The sequence below is a fragment of the Alligator sinensis genome, unplaced genomic scaffold, assembly GCF_000455745.1.
Source record: "Alligator sinensis unplaced genomic scaffold, ASM45574v1 scaffold628_2, whole genome shotgun sequence".
NCBI classification, from domain to species: domain Eukaryota; kingdom Metazoa; phylum Chordata; order Crocodylia; family Alligatoridae; genus Alligator; species Alligator sinensis.
Genome location: NW_005841833.1, coordinates 1745775 through 1759123, shown reverse-complemented (window position 1 = coordinate 1759123; position 13349 = coordinate 1745775). Strand labels below are relative to the sequence as shown.

The 13349-nt window shown below is 44.8% G+C and overlaps 2 protein-coding genes across 11 annotated transcripts in view; one reads left to right on the top strand and one right to left on the bottom strand.

Annotated features, from left to right (window-relative positions):
- The first annotated feature begins 17 nt into the window (after positions 1-17).
- On the top strand, positions 18-5628 carry CUNH12orf65 (chromosome unknown C12orf65 homolog). Of its 6 annotated transcripts, XM_025198177.1 has the most exons (5): positions 27-155; positions 874-1062; positions 1443-1601; positions 2993-3310; positions 4034-5628. In XM_025198177.1, exons 4-5 carry the CDS (start codon positions 3029-3031, stop codon positions 4256-4258), a joined length of 507 nt encoding a protein of 168 aa, XP_025053962.1. In that variant the 5' UTR covers positions 27-155; positions 874-1062; positions 1443-1601; positions 2993-3028; the 3' UTR covers positions 4259-5628. The 6 variants fall into 6 exon arrangements, with proteins under 6 accessions (XP_006015186.1, XP_025053962.1, XP_006015187.1 ...); XM_006015125.3 differs by lacking the exon at positions 1443-1601; XM_006015124.3 differs by lacking the exons at positions 874-1062; positions 1443-1601 and having other exon boundaries at positions 18-155.
- The window catches only part of CDK2AP1 (cyclin dependent kinase 2 associated protein 1), a 21246-nt gene continuing 13451 nt past the window's right edge, over positions 5555-13349 (bottom strand). For 4 of the 5 annotated variants that reach the window (XM_006015122.3, XM_025198215.1, XM_006015121.3 and 1 more), the window contains exons 2-4: positions 10154-10260; positions 9109-9235; positions 5555-6384 (exon numbers count right to left, since the gene is read on the bottom strand). In XM_006015122.3, coding sequence (XP_006015184.1) covers positions 6317-6384; positions 9109-9235; positions 10154-10231 — 273 coding nt within the window. In that variant the 5' untranslated portion in view covers positions 10232-10260 and the 3' untranslated portion in view covers positions 5555-6316. Of the gene's footprint in view, positions 6385-9108; positions 9236-10153; positions 10261-10709; positions 10813-13349 lie in introns of those variants that run through there. The other variant, XM_006015120.3, reaches the window with a different exon arrangement.

Sequence of the window (13349 nt, the reverse complement as noted above, 5' to 3'; positions counted from 1 at the left end):
GCCTGTGATGGGCTGGCGGTCTACAGCTTTAGGCTGGCGAAGGAGGGGGATTCGTCCCCCTTAGCCTCAAGCTGCGCATGCGCTGGGAGGGGAGTGGTGACGCGGCGAAGAAGTGAATGGCGCATGCGCACTGGGCGCGCGGCCTGCTCCCTGAGGTAAGAGCAGCGCACGGGGGCTGTTAAACCGTCGCCGCGCGGGGCCCCCTAGGAGCGCCCCGGCGGTGACCTCCCCGCGGCCTCGTCCCGTCCCGTCCCGTCCCGCCCCCGTCCGGGGGGGACCTCCCCTCGGCCTCGTCCCGTCCCGTCCCGTCCCGTCCCGTCCCGCTCTCCCTTCGCGCTGAAGTGACGCCTTGGAGCACCCGCCTGCCGCGTCCTCCCTGAGGCTGAATTTGGATGACCTATCAGCAAAGTGGACACCTGTTGCAAAATGTTGCGGCCCCTAAAGTGGGGGGGAGGGGCTTAGGTCATGAAAATTAAGCCTCTATCAGCAAGTCGGACACTCGTTGCAAAATGTGGGGGGCCCTAAAGTGCGGGGGTGCCCTTAGAGGGTTAATTGTCATGATATCAGCAACATTAGTTGCAAAATTTAGGGGCCCCCTAAAGTGTGGGGCCCAGGTTTGCCCCCCCTAAGGCCGCCACTGCAACAAAACGCTTCACTCCCATCATTTAGTTGCTAGTGCCACCAAGCGGCCGGTGACAACGGTGAGGTGGTTTGTTTTTTGCGGGGGGAGGGGGTGTATCTTTTTTCATTCCCGTAACACTTCTCCCATACAAGGAGGTACAGATATTAGAGAGCGAAAACACACTTTTAAAAGCAGTTTGGAGCAGGCAGCTTGCGTATGAAAGCCGTTTATTCTTGGGTTTAAACCCGTAGACCGTGCCGTCGGATCGGTTTTTCGTTCGGAAGAATAAACGGTGTCGAAGCCGCCTGCACGGTCCTTCCCGCGCTCGCCCGTCTGAACGCAGCCAAGCCCTGACCTGGGCGGGGAGGTTGAGCTGTGCTTCCGGCCTTAAAGCCCGTTTGCTCCACGATCCATCTTGTTTCAAACTCTGAAAGAACCAGGTTTGATGTGGGGCTGGGAAGGGGGAAGTGACTCGGGAGCGGAGTCCCATCGGTCGGATGAGCGCTAAACACCGCAGCAACGACATTAGTCTGGAATAAAATTGACGTATCTGGGAAACACCTTTAGTAGAGGCAACACAGACCGTAGCAGCAAACACCTGTAATTAAAATGGTGCTCCGATATATATTTTAAAAAAATTGGAGATGGGACCAAATAAGTTTAAAAAAAAAAAAAAAAGTTTGTTTTCTGTTCATAAACGTGAGCTAAGTGGTGGCATTGTAAAATATTCTGTCATAATGTCACCGTGCATTTGTATTTGCTTTTTGTAGAGATATTAATCATTAACACACTATTATTTCTGTCCCCAAACCACCCCAAGGTGTTTTGTGTAAAATTGTACAGTGTATAGGTAGAAAGTTATTGGCATCCAGCATCAAAATGCTTCCGTCTGTGGGGTTGAACACGTCTTTAGCACCGCACGACACGGCAGCGTAGAAAAGTTAATCTTCGTTTTCTATTGCAAGTGAAATTCATAAAGGTAGAATGCATTTTGCTCCTTCTTGAAACTTGAGTAATGTGATATGATCACCCAAAAAGTCCTGCCTGGTATTAAAAGTTCTGGTCGAAAATGACCCTTATGTTTTATTTGAAAGATAACCGCATTGTTTTAGTACAGAGTCAGTATAATGGGTCATCAGCCAAATCACTAACTTCAGTTACTTTCTGTACCACCTACATGGTGCTTGGAGGTCTCTCAGCCAGGTACGTTATTATCTAGCAAAGAGTCATTTTCTGCTTGACAAGCCAAGGCCGGTTTTCATTGCTATTATGTCACTAACTTGAAACATTGAAGTTTAGCTAATTTTATTGTAGTCTGCAGAGAAATTAAATTGAGTTCTCGTTAGCTGGGTCACCTTGGGTATCAAAACTTTCTGCCAGGAGCCGGTGTATATCTGCAAAGAGACACGCATACACCCAGGTTTCTTGTGCAGGAAAAGCTGGGGATGTTTGTCGTAATCTTGAATACACCATTTCTGTTCAACTCCTGACAAAGTGTTCAAGTTTTGGTTTGATTGGGCGTTCTCCTGAGATCATCTGGTCCGTGGGACAGATTCATCCTACAGTCTATGCTAGCATGGTGGGGAGTTGCAGTCTTGCTCCGTTGTGGAGCCAGCATTACTGAAGTAGTAGGGGAGAGTCAGCTGGGGATGTGCTAGTCTACTGCATTTCCCAGGAATCCTCCAGCAGGAGGGCTTCTACTGGTATTGCCATGACTTAGACCTGTCTTCCTTGACCCAACAGTCTCCCCGTAGCAGGACTTGTCCTCCCTCTGGACCTGCAAAGGTATTCTGTGAGGGTGGAATTATGCCTCCCACTGCCAGCAAAAGCAAATGTGGACTCAGTGGGAGGCTTACAAATCTGATTGTAGATGTGTGGCTAACCTCCTCTTCTCATTAAGTTTCTGTCACTTAGGTAAGGAAGTATTCTGGCCCCAAATATTTTAGTAGAGCTAGAATTTAACCCATAACCAGTTGTCTTTCATCCAACTGGTACTTTGGACCACTTTAAAAAGTAGAGTCCTGAAAAGCTACAAAGACGATGCAAGTAGTTTGCATTCCACCTGAACAAGGAACGCCCCCAAATTTACATCTTTTGTGCAAGGAGCTTTTAGTCTCCTCTCAACTTGTTGCCATTATACAGATCCCATTTAGGAGCAGCTGGTTAACTTTTGGCTAGTTTAAGAAAGAATGTTACAGCCTCACATCAGTTTGTTTGAATTCTTACCATTCCAGTCTCATTTTTGTTGCAAATTGCAACATCCCACAGGATACTTTAGATTAACATGAAGTGCCTGTGTATTATGTACAATAGCTGCAGATGTATTATAATGTTAAAACAAGATTTGTATCTATTTTTTTTCTATTTCAGGTTCCATTGAAGGGGAACTCTTGTCTCCAATTCTTTATGAATGCTTTAGGCTTATTTTACTCTATGACCTGGCTGCCTAAAATAGGTGTAGTATCTTGGAGGCCATGGACTTTGAGGAAGCAACTGTTTTTATCCCCCAGGCAGTCTGTGCCTCTCTTCCAAGTAGCAGGAAAGAAGACTTCTCGTGATCTTCTTGCACTAAGTGAGACAGAATTAGAAGAACAGCTTGTAAGAGGTAGTGGCCCTGGAGGCCAAGCAACTAATAAAACAAACAACTGTGTTGTCTTGAAGCACATTCCATCTGGGATTGTAGTCAAGGTAATTATGTGGTAGTGCTTTGTGTGGTAAAGAAGTTTGGCAATAGCCTGCTGGCAAAGCTATGAACTAATGGTTTGAGCCGATATAAAATCCTAAAGTTCTGACTTTTCTGTCTCGATATTTACAATCACTTTATGTTGCTTTATTTTTCCCAGTATTTTTAAGGCCGCCTTATTAAAATTAGATTACAGAATCATAGAAAGCTAGGGATAGAAAGAAGCTCAGGATGTCTTGAAGAAGGAAGTCAGGGGGTCAGACTTACAGGATCCCTTAGATATTAAACACCTCAAAAACCTGAGCATTGTGTCATCTATCTGCCAGTAAATGGTGGGGGGGAGGTAGTGTGTGTTTTTCTTTGTGGTTTTTTACTGCTGCAGCAGAGAGGCTAGCTCTTTGAAACATTATTTTGATTACTAGTTCAAATGAAATAACATGATAATGAGCTTCAAAATCATTCCTCAGATATTGAGAGAGAGACTTTATAACCCTTCAGAAACTGTTTTCTTGTTTGCTTGTCCACTTACATTAATAACTCTGAAACTTCAAATATTAATATCCCAGGCTTGGGGGAAGGGAGGGGGAGTTGATGCAGTAGTTCCCATGAGTTGAGGGCTGTAAGATCAGACCCTATGTTAGTACAACATACATAATACAAGGAAAAAAGTGTTTCTAAGTGAAATAACATTACATTCAGAATAAAAAATACCCAACTATATTTTTCAGTGTCATCAAACTAGATCAGTGGAGCTGAACCAAAAGAGAGCTAGAGAGATACTGCAAGAAAAAGTTGACCTATTTTACAAAGGTGAAGATAGTGATGTTTTCAAAGAGAAGATGAAAGCAGGGAGCAAAAAGCAAGAGAAGAAAAGAAAAGCAAAGGAAAACCTGGAAAGGAAAAAACAACTTAAAAAAATGCAAGAACTGGAGAATGAGAAACTGTTCCCCTGAAAACAGCAAGTGTGTTAATTTTCCATCATTTTGATGCCATAGGACTTCCCAAACACCACTGAAAATATTGAGTTATGAATGAGCTTCCATTAGCATAAAACAAGGCATTTAACCACTGGCTAACAGCAATCACATTTCAGCCTCAATCCACTGCCTCATTCTCCACATTCAACAGTCAAACTCAGCATGAATAGTTGGTTAAGGCAGTTTTGGTAAAAGAAGCAACATGATCATTTAGGCCTTGTTGTAGTGCATCTTACTGACTTTCTCTTCTGTATAGCCCATGGAAATAGAATAAGAAAAAACACAATAGGCTAAGAATAGTCTTTTCAGAGTGTGAAGATTTAGGCATATAATCATCTCTCTTAGTCCAATGCTTAAATTTCCTCTACATAAAGATGAGGGCATAACTAAAACATAGGACAACCCATAATCACTGCACAGGCAGTATTCCTACTGAAGTCAGAATCGCCTTCATAAACTACAGGATATCGAATAAACCAGCAATAGGATAATACCTTGTTCTTGCACAAAGAAGTGGAGGATACTGTAGACTGAAAAAATCAGCTGTGGAGAGAAAAAGGGCTTAATCTTAAATGTTCTTAAGCAACACAGTCCCTTTCCCCAAATTGTGTTAAGTCTTAGTACTGACCACTGTTGCCTCCTTTCTTTGGGTTTTCATTGTATACTAAACATCTACCTTCAGTAATAAATTCACAGCTTCATTTATCATGCAGTTTTGATATCGCAAAACAGGACATTATATTATGTGTATGAACTTTGCCTCAAAGGGTCCTCAGCTTGTTTGAAATATTTCCCTAGTGTTATTTGATTGGGAAGTAAGTATTGTGTGTTGTCACATAAATGCTGATTTGAATCCAGAGATGTGTGACTGATCTTCCTCTTAAAAGTGTAGAAAAATTTAGTCACGTCTGGAATTTTTATAGTCTCTCATGCACGTAGCATGGATTGCTATGAGAAGCTATGCCCCAGCAGCGAAAGGGTAGAGAGAGAGCGTCCAAAAGGACATTTGTGGCACTTCGGAAGGTTTGTGGGCGCAGTGGGTTAGTTCTTTAGGAAAAGGAATGGAGACAGCAAACGGCCTTACCTTCTTCCTGCAGGGACTGCCTGCCTGCATCCAACTATGCCATGGACGGAGCATCTCTAGCTGCATGCAGTCGTGTTCTCTAGCCTGTTCCCAGATTTGAGCCTCACACATGAAGGTTAAACCTTTACCTATCTAACCAGGTTCTTTTGTACATTTAACATCAGATGGATTAAAGGCACTCTACATGGTTTTAATACAAATTGTTAATGAAAATAAGTTTTATTACATCAAGTAATAAATACATACAAAGATGCAAATAACAGTTTTAGTCATTTATCCAGAATGTTCTTTTTTTTTTTCTTCTTTTCTTTTTTTTTTGGCAAACTTACAACTGAAATCTTCAGCCTTAGTGTGAAAATTAGTTTTCTGGGACCTTGTTATTGTTTAATAGGTTGCCCTACCTCCTGTATAGCTCATGCACTTTAAATGGACTCCAAAGTACTAACAATCATGCAAATGCTTATGCAAAAAAAGGGTTATTTCTAAGCGGGAATCTATGCTGTATGACACTGTGTGATATAGCAGACTACTAGGTAAAACGTGCTATCTGCATTTATTTAAAAAAATGCTTGGAGCTTATGTCAAAGGATGGAAGTTTGACAATTTGGGGTTACGTGAATAGGCAAAGAAAAAGAATGAGACTGCGGCTGAATAGGAAGGGAAGTGAAGTATAGCCTGAGGGATAGAAAGCATTCCTTTGCATGCAGTTCAGCCTCAACAATCTTTAGAAATAATTTGGGGAGTTTAACATCTTAAAAAAATGCAAACCCTTGTCAGTTGAAAAAATCCTTGTTTTTCTCATTCTTAACTGTACATTTTTAAGGGCAAAAAAAGGAACGTAAAACATTCAAAATTAAAGGATTTATCTGAATGTTTTGAAAGTCACCAAGGGAATAACTAGTACTCTTCCTTCATAAAGAGGTGGAAAATCTTTTAACTGAATTAGTAGGCTAGGATCTTGCATTCCGTTCAGTCTCAGCCAAGCATTCTCGAACTAATCCTCTAGCATGAATGATGCCTGCAAAAGAATTGTACATTTTTGAGCATCTCATCCAGGTGCCAACTAAGGAAGTGAAAGTTCACAGGAAAAAAAAAAGCTTTTCCATTCTAAAATAACTTGCAAAGCTTCCACAATGCCCCTTAGGGAAGGCAGCTTCCCCAGCCCCCTCAAACCACCACAGCTAAGAAGTTTTTCTCCTCCAAATTGGCATCTGAAGTTTGAAGCGGGTCCAAACCAAAGTCTTCCACCCCCTGAAGGTGGCAGCTTCACATTCAGTCAGATTTAAACTGCGCCTATCTACATTTAGAAACCTAACCTTTAAAAGTGTGGGTCTTGCACAGTTAACTTGACTAGTGATTACTTTTTAGTGAGGTTATCAAAACCTGAGGTAGTGTTTGCTCTGAGAGGATATGTCTGGAAAATCTAAGCCGTGATAGCAGCCCCCTGCAAGGAGTGGTATCTGGAGAAGGGAAACTTCTGTAACAATTTCCTCTTTTTATTAACACTGGGGCAGCTCCAGCCAGGAGAGTTTTAGTGTAGACTGCCATCGCCGTTTTAAGTACCGGCCTCTACCTTTGCTCAGATCTAGTGGACTTGAATTGAAACATTTCCAGGAGCTGAAAGGTGCCCAGTATACGCAGCACAGGTCTCCTGAGTTATGTTGGAAACTGGGATTAGTTGATTTTACATCTTGATAACCTGGGTGGGCTTTGGAACTAGTGGACAGGAGTCCTATTCTGGAAGAGCCATGTATGTCAGGTGCCTTTCCACTGCTGCAAACCACCCAAGCATGTGCACACGTGTTAATTCCCTCTCCTGTGGGTAGATTTTTGCAGCATTGGCAAATTAGCAAGTTAATCAGCCACTTGCACAGCCACCTACCAGCATTACAGACAGGGCCTAGATCTTCAAACCATGCTGCGCAAACATTCGCTGTGATGGCCAAAAGCACGACTCACTTTCCTCTTACAAGCAGCTGAAGTAAAGGTAATGTTCATGCTAACAGTCTGCATCTTGCCAGACCTCTCCCAAGTTGTCCTATTAGCCTATTGCCACTCTTGATCTATTGACATTGACTCAGCCAATGCAAGAGAGAAGCGACTCCTGCAACATTGATTTTAGTCCAGCCAGATTCCACTTATCACTTTTCAGCAGACTTTATAGCATCCTTTCCCAGAACAGCTACTAGTCATTTTATTGCATGTCACGGCAGATATATGACTCCCCCCATTAACGGTTGAGCTTTAAATAAAACCTCTGTAGTCCTGGGCAAGCGGAGAGTGGATTTGCAAGGTGGTGAAGTTATGTCTGCTACAACCACATAGTCTCTTCAGTCTGAATGCACGAGCCAAGCTCGGCGCGGGGACCAAGGCAGCTGGAGTAGGGGAGGAAAAGGCTTTATGCCTTGCTGGCACAGGGTATGGCAGCCTGGGAAACTATACTCAGCTGCACACGCCCTCATGGGTCACACCAGCAGTCAGAGTGCCCCCATTCCTTCAGGAACATCCCTCCCACGGGTCCTGCAGAGGGAGATGTAGACAATCTCGTTTCCCCTCTGCTGCCCGGAAAGGACGTTTGTGACCCCTTTTAGCTGCATGAAGGAAGCTGTAGAGTTAATTAACGGAGCCCTTAGACCCCAGGAGCCTCTGGCTCTGTCCAATGTAATTATGTTCAATTATCAATGCACATGGGAGTCTAAGCATCACAAACTCGGGAGCAGGAGAGAGTAAGACGCCAGCGGCTGCTGCAGCGTACTGCTGTACTACTCGAGTGCATGTCACCTTTTTCTCTACTGTCCACTTAACATACAAGTCACTGACACAACCTCGTTCAGCTAAGGCTTGTTGGGCTGAATACAGTTCTCTGGTGTGACACAGACCCTTTGATTTGTGGTTTGAAGTCCATGGGAGAGACCCTACGCGACTAAGGGCATGTCTACACAGCAAACCTACCACCCCAGGCAGCAGCATCCTCACACACGCACACTGCACTGCTCTCCATGAGCTGCCTTCTGGCCAAGAGGCAACACAACTGTGTCTACGTGGTGCTTCAGGCAGGCTAATCAGTGCCGAGTGACAGGGCCGATTAGCCCTTTCCTGCACTAAGGAACTCACCTGCAGCACTGCACAGATGCAGCTTCACTGCTTCAGGGGCCAGGAGACAATTCAGGCAGAGCAACGTGCTGTGTTCAAGGGCACTGCTGTTTTGCCTGGTAAGCAGAACCATCCCTAGGGGTGTGCGAGGCATAGGGCATATCAGCCCATGTGGGGCCGGGGGTGGCGAATGAGAGGGTGGGGGCAGGAAGCGGCTGGAGCACAGAGCCAGTAGTGCGCGGCAGCCACGGCAGAGCTGGCGGCGTGCAGTGGCCACAACCAAGCTGGTACGCCACTGTCCTGTATGGAACCATCTGCAGGGGCCCCCCAAAGCACAAGGGCTGGGGAGGTCGCCCCAATTCACCCCCCACCCAGGGACAGTCCTGCTAGTAAGTTTGCCTTGTAGATATGCCTGATGTCACCAGAAACCGAGACACATTGAGGGGCTGGGCAGTTATGCTAACTTGGAGCCCTCTCTGTGCCATGCACTGGTTTCTCTTGATAGATGTCAGTGATTCCAACGTCTATGTTAACAAACTTAACTAAGTTCAGACATCTTAAATGTCTGCCCTCTGTGGTTGTCAGAAAACAATCTGTAAGCAATATACATGAGAAGACAGATACGTTTTACATGTCTAGTATAAATTACCTCGTTTTAGCCTCTCCATGGCACTTTTACTTCCCGCATACGTGGGTCTAATTTCTTTTCCTAATTCTTCTATGATAGCTAGGAGTTCTGCATATTTGCTTTGTGGTACTTGACTGCTGCTGGTACCCTACAGTTTGAAAGAAGTTAATCTGAGTTACACGGTGAAAAACAAACAGCTGGAAAGAACAACTATTTCACAGAGCTTGTCCTGGCCATTTGCACTCCAATTTTAGAAGGCTATCAACATGATGCAGCTGTAGCTCCTGCTTTTGTAATCAGATGCTGCTCAGGTGCATTATCTCTTCTCACCCAACTGCAGGACTGGAGCCTTGGGTTGTAAAACATTTCATGTAGATAGCACTGCAAACAGAGTTAACAAATGCAACCCCCTTGTTACAGCCTCTCCCCCTCCTCTCTCTCGCCACCACACTTTTCACTTTCTGTACTCTAAGTACTAGTACAGGCAGAAAAATGTTTACAGAATAAGTTAAAGTAGGGGGGAGTTAGTGGGACACAATTACAAGAAAATGGTTTACACATCAAAAAAGAAAGCATCCTTCCCCCTGTTAAACGTTAGAAGCTGCCCCGAAGTGGGAAGTTAGATCCCCGTAGCAGCCAACAAAGAGGCTTGGCTCATGCAGTGTAGAGCACTGGAAATTCTAAATTACCCACAGAAAACAATTAGAAATGCAATACTGCGACTATTCATTATTTGTAACACGGTAAGTGTTCAGTTGGTTTCAGCCCTGAACGTCAGATCACGAGCTATCCCCACTTTATATCCTCACCTTTGTCTTGGAACACAACTCGCATCTCGGTTCGCCATGAGTCAGAAAAGCAGAGGCTAGTGGTCAGCTATTAATTAATCCCTGATGAGCATTATAATTATTCTAGTATGGCATGAGGACGCATGTAATGACTCTGTTTGCCATTTGGATTTTATTTCCAAGCCCTGGAGAGGTCACATGGACAACAGCCCACAATTTACTAGCTTGAGCAACGGCATTGTCACCAGAAAGATTTAAAAGAAAAATTAGAATTTTACCTGCATCCCTTGTGTGTAGCCTAGGGACGGTGGTCCGTAGTCATTTATAAGTTGTCTGTATTGTGCAGATGTGGCCATACTTGTGGAGGGAGAGTGAACGCTTCCAGCTTCCAAGAGAAAAAAAAAAAATTAAATCAAGACTTATTAGCTAAAGATGGATTAGTCAATACACATTAGGACTCAGTTTAGTGGGCTTTTCTCTCCTTTTTTTAAACAGTAACCTGATTCTTCTTCTCCCAGCCCACTAACATCAATTAAGAGTCACACTATTCATTGGACATGGTACCAGTGATTAGCGTAGCAGTCCTTTCACGGCTACTGTACATTTGAAAACAGTGCAGGCTGTAACATTAGCCACAGCATTTGCACTCTTTCAAGGGAAGCCCAGCATAGCATTGCAGGTTGCTCTGCAGACTTACTGTAAACACAGAGGAGCTGTATTTTTGCTCCTGCCCTACGAATTAAGTCCAACACCAAGCTATTTTCAATTTAACAGCACAGATTACGATCAACTTTTACATCTCAAAGTGTCATCAAGTGGACAAGGCAAAATTACCCTCGCTGCTATGTGCAGCCAGGACCACAACTCAGAACTGGCGGCAATCGGATGAAGTCTCTGGGTCCCTCTGTTCACTGTGTGACATCAGCAGTGAATACTGTTGCTATTTTCTACCCTCTTCTGTGATGTCAGACGCTTCTAACCAGTCAGGTCGCACCATGCAAAAATAAACCAAAGTAATATAAAACTACCAGGTTTGGGGGTTTTTTTGGTTATTAAGTTCTAACGTTTCCTAAGATTTCCAGACTTCAGGGTGCGGCGACACTGCTGTCATACAACAGTCTCAATATAAACATACATTTACTTTTTTCGCTATCAGGCTTTACGGTCTCCTAAAGTGCCTACTGGCCGAGACACTACTTTGGGGGACAATAAATCCCAATGTGGATCTTAACAGAAGCAATTATTGGCTTAATGCTCCTTCTTGTTTGTTTAAAAAAGAGTTCATTCCTTACAAAGACAGACTGCATCAAGGATAGCAGCTTTTGGAGGATGACTTGTCCTGAAGAGAGCAAGGTGAGATATTCATACAGCACAGGAACTTCTCCAGCAAGCCCACCCTCCTTCAAAAAAAGTGTTTCCCTTAGGATTACATTAATCAATCAATGTGGCTTTTTTAAACGAACCAACAGGCCCTTTCTTAATGAGTTCTGCCAGGGTGATTGATCAAAGATCTGTCCCACCAATGGCAAAATCATTGGGGTTTTTTTTTAATTTTGTTTCTTTGCTCTTAATATGTTTGGGAGAGAAATGGCGGGGGGAGAATCATTTCCCCCTTTTCCTAACGGGCCACAAACTGTTCAAAGGGATGCGCGGGATACAAATCCAGCATCAGATCCCCCTGATTTAAAGACCCAGCCACCATCCCCTTTACAGTCTACTAATGGCACCCATCCATCTTGTCTCCTTATCTTCCCACTGAAACAGCCTCCTCAATCATCTGTCATCCATCCTTTTCAGGAAAATGCACCATTAAGCACACGCTCGCATGCACACACACACACACACACACACACACACACACACACACCCCTGCCCATGTTCAGAGCCTTGCCTCACTATGACTCCTGCCCCAGCAGGGACTGCAAAAGCAGACTCAAAGGGGCTTAACACCAACAGGTTTTAGCTGCTCCTTTGCTTTCCTTTTCCCCTTCAAATGCTCCTGGCTCCTACTGTTGCTTTCCTCCCTGTCCTCTTCCCTCAGGGGCCACTCAGACCCGACACTGCTTTTCTGATGGACAGGTCCCTCTCCTATAACCTCCCTCCAAGGGATACTTCTGCTGATTTCCGAAGGGAGAAACGCGCCTTGTTTGCCTACCTTGGTTGGCATTTAAATGACAAGCTACAGTATTAGGATCACAAGTTGTGCAATTTATAACGTGCTATTTTCGTTGCTGAGTGTTTTAATCCTGATTTCTGTTCTTCCTGGAAAGATGCTATCAGAGGAAACACAAGGCCAGAGGTCAAAGTGTCAGAGACAAGCCTGGGTGCAAAAGGGATACTTTTTGGCAGAATTATTCTGCTTTTGCAGCAATCCCAGCGTATCACCATGGCCTTGTGTTCGCTCCCAGAAGGGGTGTTCTCCCCACATGCCTGCTACCGGGGCATAATAACCTAGTCAAGACAGGTTGCAGTTTTCATGCCAGTTACTTAGTTCAGACAAATGGCAGACTCTCACATAGTCTTTACCTCCATCTGCTAACTCACATGAAAAATATGAACTGCCTTGTCTTCACAAAGATGTCACACCCAGCTGGCAATCGAACCACGGCTGACACAAGGTAAGGACACTCCTCCCTCTTCCCTACTGAAGACATCAGGACCTTTTCGACTGTGTTTTCTATTCCTACGCTGTGGAATATTAGTTGGCGACAAAGCGCACGTACCGTTCATTGCAAGATTTCTATATCCAGCTCTTAACCAATATTTCAGAGTCAATCGTATGAAGTTATAACCACCACTCAGGATGCAGCTGTGCAGGAGGCAACATCTTTTCTCCAAGAATCGAGGGCTTTACAAACACCATGCAAGGCAGCAGGGTTTGACTGCACCCATGAACGACTGGTGCCTCCCGAGACGGGGGGCACAGTTTGTGGGCAGCGGGGTGGCGGGCGGTGACCACCTGCAGAAGCCGGCGGTGGTGATCGGCGACTGCCCACAGAAGCGTCCAATGTTGCGGGGGGAGGCATGTGCCTTCCCCCATTGCCCCCCCCGAATCGCCTGTGACTGCACCTGTTTTGCAGAAAGGAAAACTGGGATACAGGCAGGTAACATGACTTTCCCCGAGCTCACAAAGCCAAACCTCCTCTTACAAAGGTTTGCTGTCAAACTATTACGAACAATCTCGCTGAAGTCAGTCCGACAGTTCGCAGCAATAAACACAACACCTGGGAATCCGCGCGCACAAGCTCAGGCTCTGAATCGCTTTGGAGAACAATACAAGTGCCCTGACCCCAGTCACTTGTGCTGGCTGCTAACCACCACATGGACCATGAAGTCAAAGAAACAGGAACCTACCAAAGTCATTACAACTGGCTGCTACTTAACAGCAATACAGAAGAGACACGTTATTGATCTTCTCAGACCACGTTAAAACCAAGCCACACTCCCAGTCTGCACAAAGGTCAAGATGACACA